This window comes from Rattus norvegicus, chromosome 8, assembly GCF_036323735.1.
Source record: "Rattus norvegicus strain BN/NHsdMcwi chromosome 8, GRCr8, whole genome shotgun sequence".
NCBI lineage: Eukaryota > Metazoa > Chordata > Mammalia > Rodentia > Muridae > Rattus > Rattus norvegicus.
The window spans coordinates 48653052-48663385 of NC_086026.1; the positions used below are offsets into that span (position 1 = coordinate 48653052).

The window sequence follows — 10334 nt, forward strand, 5'->3', positions numbered from 1 at the left end:
ATTCATGATATTTGTGCCTTATTGATCTAAACGTTGTTTTCTTTTTTATCTTTATTAACTTGAGTATTTCTTACTTACATTTCGATTGTTATTCCCCTTCCCTGTTTCTGGGTCAACATCCCCCTAACCCCTCACTCTCCCCTTCTATATGGGCTTCCCCTCCCCATCCTCCCCCCATTACCGCGCTCCCCCCAACAATCACGTTCACTGGGGGTTCAGTCTTGGCAGGACCAAGGGCTTCCCCTTCCACTGGAGCTCTTACTAGGCTATTCATTGCTACCTATGAGTTTGGAGCCCAGGGTCAGTCCATGTATAGTCTTTGGGTAGTGGCTTAGTCCCTGGAAATTCTGGTTGCTTGGCATTGTTGTTCATATGGGGTCTCGAGCCCCTTCAAGCTCTTCCAGTCTTTTCTCTGATTCTCAGTTCAGTGGTTTGCTGCTGGCATTTGCCTATGTATTTTCCATATTCTGCTGTGTCTCTCAGGAGAGATCTACATCCGGTTCCTGTTGGCCTGCACTTCTTTGCTTCATCCATCTTATCTAGTTTGGTGGCTGTATATGTATGGGCCACATGTGGGGCAGGCTCTGAATGGGCGTTCCTTCTGTCTCTGTTCTAAACTTTGCCTCCCTATTCCCTCCCAAGGGTATTCTTGTTTCCCTTTAAAAAAAGAGTGAAACATTCGCATTTTGGTCATTCATCTTGAGTTTCATGTGTTCTGTGCATCTAGGGTAATTCAAGAATTTGGGCTAATATCCACTTATCAATGAGTGCATACCATGTGTGTTTTTCTGTGATTGGGTTACCTCACTCAGGATTATATTTTCCAGTTCCCTCCATTTGCCTAAGATCCATGCAGTGAACACATTTTGTTGTGACTGTCACAGTTCGCTTCAGCTGTCCACTTGACACACACTAAGAGTCTCCTGGAAAGAGGAAATCTCAAAGTTCAGATTGGTCTGTGGCTGTGTGGGTGAGGCATTTTCTTAACTGTTAATTCATTTATAGGCATGCATGCCCAGTGCACTGTGTGCAGTGCAGTCAATAGCTTTTGATCACAGTTTTTAATCACAGCAACAGAAAACAAAGCACAATGTGTGTGTGTGAGTGTGTGTGTGTGTGAGTGTGTGTGTGTGAGTGTGTGTGTGTCTGTGTGTGTGAGTGTGTGTGTGAGTGTGTGTGTGTGTGAGTGTATGTGTGTGTGAGTGTGTGTTTATATGATTGTGCTATTATATATGTATGTATGTATTATGTATTCATTTACTTATGAATGAATGTGTGCATATGTGTGTAATTCATATATTAAAGTTCCCATTAGGATACCCCAGTAAAAGGTAGAATATCAAATAACATACAAGCACTTTTCTAGTATCTCCACACATAAAAAGTTGCTTTTATTTCCACCAAGTGTTTATATTTGAACTTTTGTAAAAATAATTTGCAGTGGGCTAGCCCCTGTCTTCTTTCTCTTTTGGTTCATCTTGAGGCAGAGGAAGAAGAATATCCAGCAGAGGTAAGACTTGGTCTTATGAGATATTTAGGGTTGCTCTATAATAATAAAACTTTTACCTGCCCTAAGTTTAAGTCACTTTGCTCCAGCAGCTGACCAGCCTTCTGAGTTCCTCTTAAGTGAGAAACTGTTTAGCAATTCTTCATAAAACAACAGGAGATTAAGTAAAGTAGCCTTTGCTCTCTTCCTGGGAACTGCAATGGCTCTAAATTTCAGCCTGCTGGTTAAAGTCTCAGGAAGAAAAGTTAAAGGAGACTTGAAAAGTGACTTTAGCCTATATTTCTAAATTGTAGAAAGTTTCCTATGAAAATGCTCTATGATAAAGTGAAAAGGGGCTTGTGAGAAAAGTGGATAAGAGGTCTAAGAAAAAAAGAGACCATAAAGCAGGATCAGCAAAAGCCATTGAGAAGTAGTAGTCCTAGTTGTTGGTATTAGAGATGCCAAAAACATTAGATAACCACTGTGGACAGAGTCACATGTGTAGTGGAGTCTCTGAGACAAGTTGTGGGTTTTGCATGGTATAGTCAGAAAGATAGGACTGTCTAAGCTCTTGGGAACTCGAAATATCAAAAGAGAGTCAGGTTGTTGGACATCAGGCTTTTGGCACCTTAGACTAGCTTTACTTTGATCAAATTATAACTGCATTCTGGTTCTTCATTCTTAACATATGGAAGCTATTGTACTTTTATTTTAAAAGAGCCCACAATTAAGAGATCTTAATTTTTAAAGTATTTTGAACATTTAATATATCATCGGTTAACCTTCTTGAGATCTGTGGAATGTATCCTGCACATTCTGAAAATTTTTGACTAATTTCCACTTATTAGTGAGCACATATCATGCATGTCCTTTTGGGATTGAGTTACCTCACTCAGGGTGGTATTTTCTAGTTACATTCATTTGCTTGCAAAACTCAGGATGTCCTCATTCTTTTTTATTATGGATATTTTATGTATTTATATTTTAAATGTTATCCCCTTTTCTGGTTCCCCCATCTCCTATGCTCCCTTCTGCTCTTTCTAAGAGAATGGTCTCTTTCCCACACACCCAATCCAGGATCACCATGTTAGCATTCTATTTTACTACATATCAGACATTTTATACTACAATATTTTCCACCATATAAAACAGAATTCAAAGTATTAATAATGTTAAAATTATGCCATTTATTAACATACACATAGCCTTGTAGAGAATCTCAGAGAAATATACATTCAATGCACCTATGAATCTGCATGCATATGTGTGTGCTTGCGTTATACATTAATAAGTTCACAGCGGTAGGGCAAAACCTTATAAATAAAGATACAGAGAATGATTGAATTATAGTTTGAATAAAAATTGGTTCCCACTAACTAATGTTAAAAGTTTGTGACAGACAGCCTCACCACTGCAGGAGGTGGTAGAAACCTGTGGAAGAAGGGCATGTCTGGAGAAAGATTGTCATTAGGGAAAGCCCTTTAAGGAATGCACAGGATCATCTTCTGTTGCTCCCTCTCTATACTTCTTGACTAACATAAATGATCATGTACCCACGTGATGCTTTATTTCATGTAGAACCTGGAAACAATGCAGCTAGCAATAATGTACGTGTTCTCTCAAAATGGGAGATAAAGAATCTGCCCTCTGGTAGGTTTCCCTTAACTACAGGGCATTTATATTGGATTCTGGAAAGAAATTGCCTTCAATTTGTCCATGTTCTCTCTTTTATGGGGAACTGAGTTTATAAAGGAAGCACTGCCTTTGGATAACTGAATGAAGGAGGAAAAGTGGGGATAATAAAAAGCCTACTGTATACCAAGAAAGAAAGAAAAGACATCCATCCTAAATTCACAAAGGAGTGTGATAGAGCAGTGGAAGGTGTGAAAACAGAATGGTGATACAGGGCAAAGAAGCAAACTGAGGGGAAAATCATCCTCCAGAAGTTGCCATGAGTAGGTGACACTTGACACCTGACCTCATCAACTTCACATGGATCAGAACATATAGAACAAACTCTGAAATTGGGAATACCATGCTAAAAAGACAGCATGCCTCTGGTCTTGACTGTCACCTGCATTGAAAACTGAATAAGAGGGATAGAGAGGTCAACGTCAGAAGACCAGACACTAGCATTCATCAGGAGGAGAAATTTGCCAGGTTATCAATGAATGCACAGTCTTCAGCCATCTGAAATGAGAACAAGATTTGATCAGGCCCTTTCCCCTTCCATCCCTTTATCCTACAAAGCCTTATAACCCTAGACAGTGACTGAGCACTCTATCAGTTCTGGAGAGCCTGTCTGCGCTACAGGAGCTCTGACATTGTTATTTCTCTAAAATTCCCCATGTGGGAGGAATATGTTTCTTTTTAAAATTTACCTTCTGTGTGTGATCCCTGAATTTTTTCTTAATATTATGTAATTAACACATAATTACATAATTTCTCCCCTACTCTCTTCCCTTCAACCCCTCCATGTCTGATGTCCCCCACATCTGGGATTTGTAGCATCCTAGCTTTTAAGCATTGTTACTTATACATATAAGCGAGTCAATACATAGAGACAACTAGCATAGTCTATTCAGTGTTCCTGACGAGTGTTATTTTTCTCGGTGAGATGAGTTACATATTGGATTAACAGGGAACTCATTCTTGGGGAAGATTAATTTTTCATCTCTTGTCAGTGCTTAATTGTCTTTAGACATTGTAGTAGTGGTGACTAGATTTCTTTATTCAAACAATGAAAAAAAGAACCACAAACAGAAGCATTCAGAGTAGCTAGGGTGGTTATCCAGTTTTCAAGATTCTGTCTCTCGAGCTAAGAACAAGAGCCAACAAAAGCTCCAAAAGCCTTACATGCACTACCAAGTCCCATACAAATAATATAAAGGACGCTTAACATAAATCTTAGTAAATCTTTTAGTATTGTTATTTCACTCCACACTTACATGTATATAAATCATCTAATTATTCAGTTCCAGGGTTAATATTCTGCAACTTAAATGAGAAGTGTTAGGATAAAGCAATAGAAAAGTACCTTGGCAAGTTGGGGGCCAAGATGTGCTACTAAGAGATCATTCCAAGAAACAGACCTAACACAAGAGGTTTATTGGAGGAGCAGAGAGAACAAAAGATCATCTTGAAATCTGGAAAAGAGACAGAGAGAGAGAGAGAGAGAGAGAGAGAGAGAGAGAGAGAGAGAGAGAGAGGAAAAAGAAGGAGGAGGAGGAGAAGGAGGGGGAGGAGGAAGAGGAGGGAGAGGAAGAAGAAAAGAGAGGAGAGAGGAGAGAGGAGAGAGGAGAGAGAGAGAGAGAGAGAGAGAGAGAGAGAGAGAGAGAGAGAGAGAGAGAGAGCAATCTGAGAGGGCCAGGGCCTTTTAAGAGAGGTGCCTGTCATTGGTAGAAATGCACTGCATCTGGCAGGGAAGGGCAAAATGACATAGGCTGAGTACCTTAAAGGCAGGCTTGCATACCACACCTGATTTACAACAAGAAGTGTAAGAAAGAAATACATTAATTTCAAAGTCATAATTCAAGGAGGCTGGAAAAGTACCACATTAACATTATACAGAAAAGGAAAACTTATTAAATGTTATGTGAAGAATAACTTAAACCACTCAATAAAAGCAGTCATTGTATACTTTAGAAGACAGGAATGAAAGGTTTAAGATTTTATTGCCACCTGCTAGAGTAAATGATCCTTCCTGATAAGTGAAACAAGATTACAATGAACTGGAGCAGTCTGAGTTAGAATACGGAAATTTTCTTTAAAAATGAAATTTTACCACATGGATAAATGATGAAGTTAGATGGGGAAGACTTCGATGTGGAAGAAGTCACTTTGTAGTTTAAAAATCCAGTAGAGCCTTTAAAACAGGAAACTGTTACCCCTGTGTTATTATCTTCAAGTTGAAAAAAATAGCTTTTAAGTGTTCTTCATAAATATTTATAGAGGACAATCAATACTTTTATATTTTCCAAGAAATCTGCATATAAACTTCGTTCTCTATTCCTTCTTGTCAAATTAATAAAACCATAATGACCCTTGGCCAAGAGAGGGTTTGCTTTGTTGTTTCTTTTTTTTTACCCTAACGCTCAGATGGAAATTTTCACTATCCACCAGGTGGCGATAGTGTACAGTAAGTGGCCGAGCAATCCGAGAACTCTAGGGAACTGTTCAGGAATAAAAACCACAGATCCAAGACTATCAGTAAATATAAGGACAGGGAAATCACAGCTGACATCTTAGTGTAGGGATAGAGAACAGAATGAAACAGAAATTCCAGGGGTGATTTCAACAGGCTGAAGAGCCTCCATACCTTGTGTTTTCCATTTTTTTGGGGTACAAATACCAAAGGGTATGTAGAATGCCCCCCGAAACAAAACAGAAATATATCGTCTGCTAGAGTATGAGAAGCATTTCTGGGGAGAAACTATAGAATTCTTCTCGTATTTGCTATATCAAAACGAGTAGCAAATCCAATTTCCAGTAACTGAGTTTTAGCAATTAAGCCTTCTGTTGATGGTATGATGGGTCACAGCGATGGGGATGGTGCCTTCCAGATGCATTAGATTGTGGAGCCTGCTTTGTGTCACCAGCACGACCTAAGTATTATGTTGTCCTGGTGACAACAAGCAAGCTGCTTCAGTGGGAGAGGGGAGGAATCTCATGAGTGAAAACATGTTTCCAGGATCCTCAAAATAGCAGCACATTTTTTTTAAATTTCAGAATGGTCGTTAAGTTCAGATATGGTTAGTCAGAAAACGATGCTCCCACGTTAATGTTTTTGTGTGAATAAGTGAGTGATATGAATGTAACTGTAAAAGAATGTCCTTTCAAAATATTATGGTTTATTTTTAATTACATGTACATGTTTGAGTGATCATGGGTGTGTGCACTCAAGGGCACTGGAATTACGGGAGTTTGTGAACTGCCTAACAGGATGATTGGGAATCAGCATTGGGTTCTTGGCAAGAACAGTTGCACCCAATCTCTGAGCTGTGTCTTCAGCACAAGAATGTCATGAGGAAAAAAAATAAATGGCTAAACTTTCCTTGGAATATGGGAAAGATATAAAAACATACAGGGAACAAAGGTGGTGATGTAATCCTGGAACTGTGCTACAAGAAAAGTTACAGCGATCATGCCATCAGTCTATTTCAATAAAGTCTTTCCTTGCAAGTAGAAAATCTCATGGTAATTATGCATATATGTAGTCATTCATATGTCTGTGAGTATACTAAAAAGTAAGACTGTATATTTACATTTCAAATGTTTCCAATTATGCATGCAAAAGTCATACTTTCAAAGTTATGAATACCAGCGCATACAATTTAAAAATTCGAGAAGCCCAACTATTAAGCATTTTAAATATTTCTGAAAATGTATTAATCCCTTATTTAACATAAGTAAATTTCATGCAAAAAGAAGAGTGTCCCAGACTTATAAAGCAAAAGTAATATGTTTGCTATCTAAAAACCTACTTAAAATAACATACGTACTTTTGCAGAAGCACATTGTGGGGACATACAGAGAGGCAGTAGACTTCATCTGCAGAGTCCAATACCACCTTGTCTTTTCATTCCAAATAAAACAAACAAACAAAAACAAAAAAAAACAAAAAACAAAAAAAAACAAGCATGCATATAACCCCGACACTTATGAGGATCCATTGCATGTCTTTACTGTAAACTTCAACAGCCTCTTTGGTTGTAAAGTTTTGCTTAACAAAGTTCTTCATTTCACATGAATTATCTTCTTCCTACAATCTTATAGAAGGCAACTTTGACATCCTTATTCCTCAGACTATAGATCAGGGGGTTCAGCATGGGCACAACAATGGTGTAAAACACAGAGGACACTTTCCCTTGGTCCATGGAGCTGACTGATGAGGGCTGAAGGTACATAAATGTTAAAGATCCAAAGAAGACCGCAACAGCCAAGATGTGGGAACTGCAAGTGCTGAAGGCTTTGGATCTGCCCTCAGTGGAAGGAATGCGGAGGATGGTGGCCATGATGAAGATGTAGGAGCTGAGGATGTTCAGAGCAGGGACAATAACGTTAAGTGAACTGAAAGACAGTGCTACTACTTCATTGATAAATGTACTGGAGCAGGATTGTTCCAGCAGTGGTAAAAGATCACAGAAGTAGTGGTTTATATCCTCAGCCTTGCAGAAAAGCAGTCTAAGCAGACAGACTGTTTCACCTGTGGCACAAATCAAGCCTACACTATACACCGCAGCCACCATCCAGGAACACACTTTGTAGGACATGGTAACATTATACAGCAAGGGGTTACAGATGGCAACATAGCGGTCACATGCCATGGCAGCTAGCATGTGACACTCTGAAACAGCAAAAACATCAAATAAGTAAAACTGGGCCATGCACTCTGCAAAAGAAATGACACTCTTCACAATGATAAATTTCTCCAGCATTTTTGGAATTATGACACTGGACTGGCAGAGGTCAATGAAAGATAGATTACTGAGGAAGAAGTACATGGGGATGTGCAGGTGAGGACTGAAGAGGATTAGCATGACCATGCCCAGGTTTCCTAGGAGTGTGACTATATAGATTACTAGGAAGAGGAGGAACAGGGGCAGCTGCAGCTCTGGCTTCTCTGTTAATCCAAGGAAGACAAATTCACTCACAATGGAGTAATTTCCTTCGGCCATTTTCTTCTGAGCTCCTATGCTGAAAGAGATTTAAGTTTTTAAAGACAGGTGATTATTATACTTTGACATTATGAGGTTTCAAATAGAACTCATCTTTTCTGTCTATTCACTTCCTTGTCAATATTATCCCAGTCAGAGCCCTGGGACCCAAATTTATGAGGACATGTATTTGAATATTAGACAGGACAATCATCAATTATACTCTAGGCTGTATGAGTGCTTAATGTAATATCTAAGTGTGAACCACATAGTAATTACTGTAAAAACTTGACATGTGTGTTTCAATTGGTTTGCATGCAAAATTTGCATTCATATTAGGACTCCAAAAGCAGAATAACATTTGATACGTTAAGATCATGACAATACCTATAAAAATCAGTGACTAATATACTACTTAGGGGAAAAACAACAACAGCAACAACAAAGAGGCATTCTACTCTATTCACGTTATTCAGTTCCATGCCATGGGTGCTAGTATCAGCAATGGAGAGACAAGATCTAGTTATAAACAAACTGATAGAACTGAAGAATAGAAACAATTCTCTTTGAATGTTTTGTAGTGTTGTAACAAATCCACAAACAGTAAACACTACTTACAATTCTATTTACCTAAGGTCACAAAACACAAAACCATCATAATGTAAGTTATATTTCTACAAAATTGAAACAAATAACAGAGCAACTCAGCTAAAATAACATTAAAGTAATGACTTGTATAGGAAAAATAAAGAAAACAATGAAAAGCTATACACTTATAATTGTATGATATTTTAGCTGTTATTACCCACTCTTTACTTGCCTTCCCTGCTTGATCTTCAAGTGGGGTTTCATGGAAATCTAATACAATAGAAGCTTTTTAAAATATATACATATATGAAAGAAATCTAAACTGGAATAAAAAGAATAAGAGAGGGTGGAGTCCTAAATAGATGTCTCTTGCCACCAAATGAAATTTCTGCCAAGGTTGGACCCCAGCACAGGGGAATGCCGGGAGTTGTAAGGGGGGTAGGTGGGGGTAACACCCATATGGGGGAGGAGGAGGGGATGGGGGCTTATGGATAGGAAACCAGGAAAGGGAATAATATTTGAAATGTAAGTAAAGAAATATATCTAATAAAAAATCAAAAAATTCCAGTGTTGTACATCTAAACAAGTTGTTAAACAAAAGCATCCCAAATAAATATTCAATTAACCCAGACTATTATAAACACTATTGAATGCTCTCCATAAATTGATGTCATGGCTTTATAGCTAAAGACAAAACCTATATGACTCACTGGACATGAAGAGCACAAGTTGGTGTCTAACTAGAACCTTTACCTCTACTGACCAGTGTGAATGATACTGGAAAGTACTATGTACATTACCAAAGGAAAAATAAAAAGACCAAACCTATGAACTCCAATAGTGATATGCCTACAAGATATTCAGTTACAATGATAGCACAAAAGCTGTAACTAACCACTAATTTTTTGCCCAACTCCATGAACTGAAACCCATGTATAACACACCCTAGATGGACAGCAAGCTGAGAGTATATAGGGCAGGGACTTAGGGGAAACTATGTACTACTATTTATAATGACATTCTGCTATACTCATATTTCAGTGCCTTATGTAACCATTATCACAGAAACTTCCTCCCGCAGTACCTGAAAACAAAACAGACACCCATAGCTGGACAATGTGCAGAGATGAGAGAACTTTGAAACAACCCTAAAAGCTCCATAAATTCCTTCTTTCTCCTCAGTTCTCAGAAACTCTGCAGAAGATGAGTCAGGAAGAATGTGAGAGCTGATGGGAATGGAGGACATCAAGGAAATGTGGCCTTTTAAACCATAGGACTGATGAACATATGAATTCACAGATCCTGTGTTATTATTCACAGGGGCTGCACAAGTCTAAGCCATAAGGGGTCTCGGCCTTACATGGGGAGGTGGACATATTCCCTATCCTTAACTACTTCTACTTGATAAACACTTACAGGGGAAGTATTGGTTTTCTCCTATGAAATCTCGCAGGGTATACAAATTACACTTAAGGGCAGGCCAGATGCTAGCAGTAGAAGGCCAACCCAAAATAAACTTGATGGTATTTTTTGAGTTTTAAAATTGTTTTGCTTTGTTTTATCTTTACTTGTTTTTCTACACAATGCTCTGCTGAACTTTTCCC

General features: G+C 38.5%; 1 protein-coding gene across 1 annotated transcript; it reads right to left on the minus strand.

Annotated features, from left to right (window-relative positions):
* Nucleotides 1-7236: 7236 nt before the first annotated feature.
* Nucleotides 7237-8163, minus strand: Or8g36c (olfactory receptor family 8 subfamily G member 36C). Its single transcript, NM_001000796.1, has one exon. It carries the CDS (start codon nucleotides 8161-8163, stop codon nucleotides 7237-7239), a length of 927 nt encoding a protein of 308 aa, NP_001000796.1.
* Nucleotides 8164-10334: the final 2171 nt, after the last annotated feature.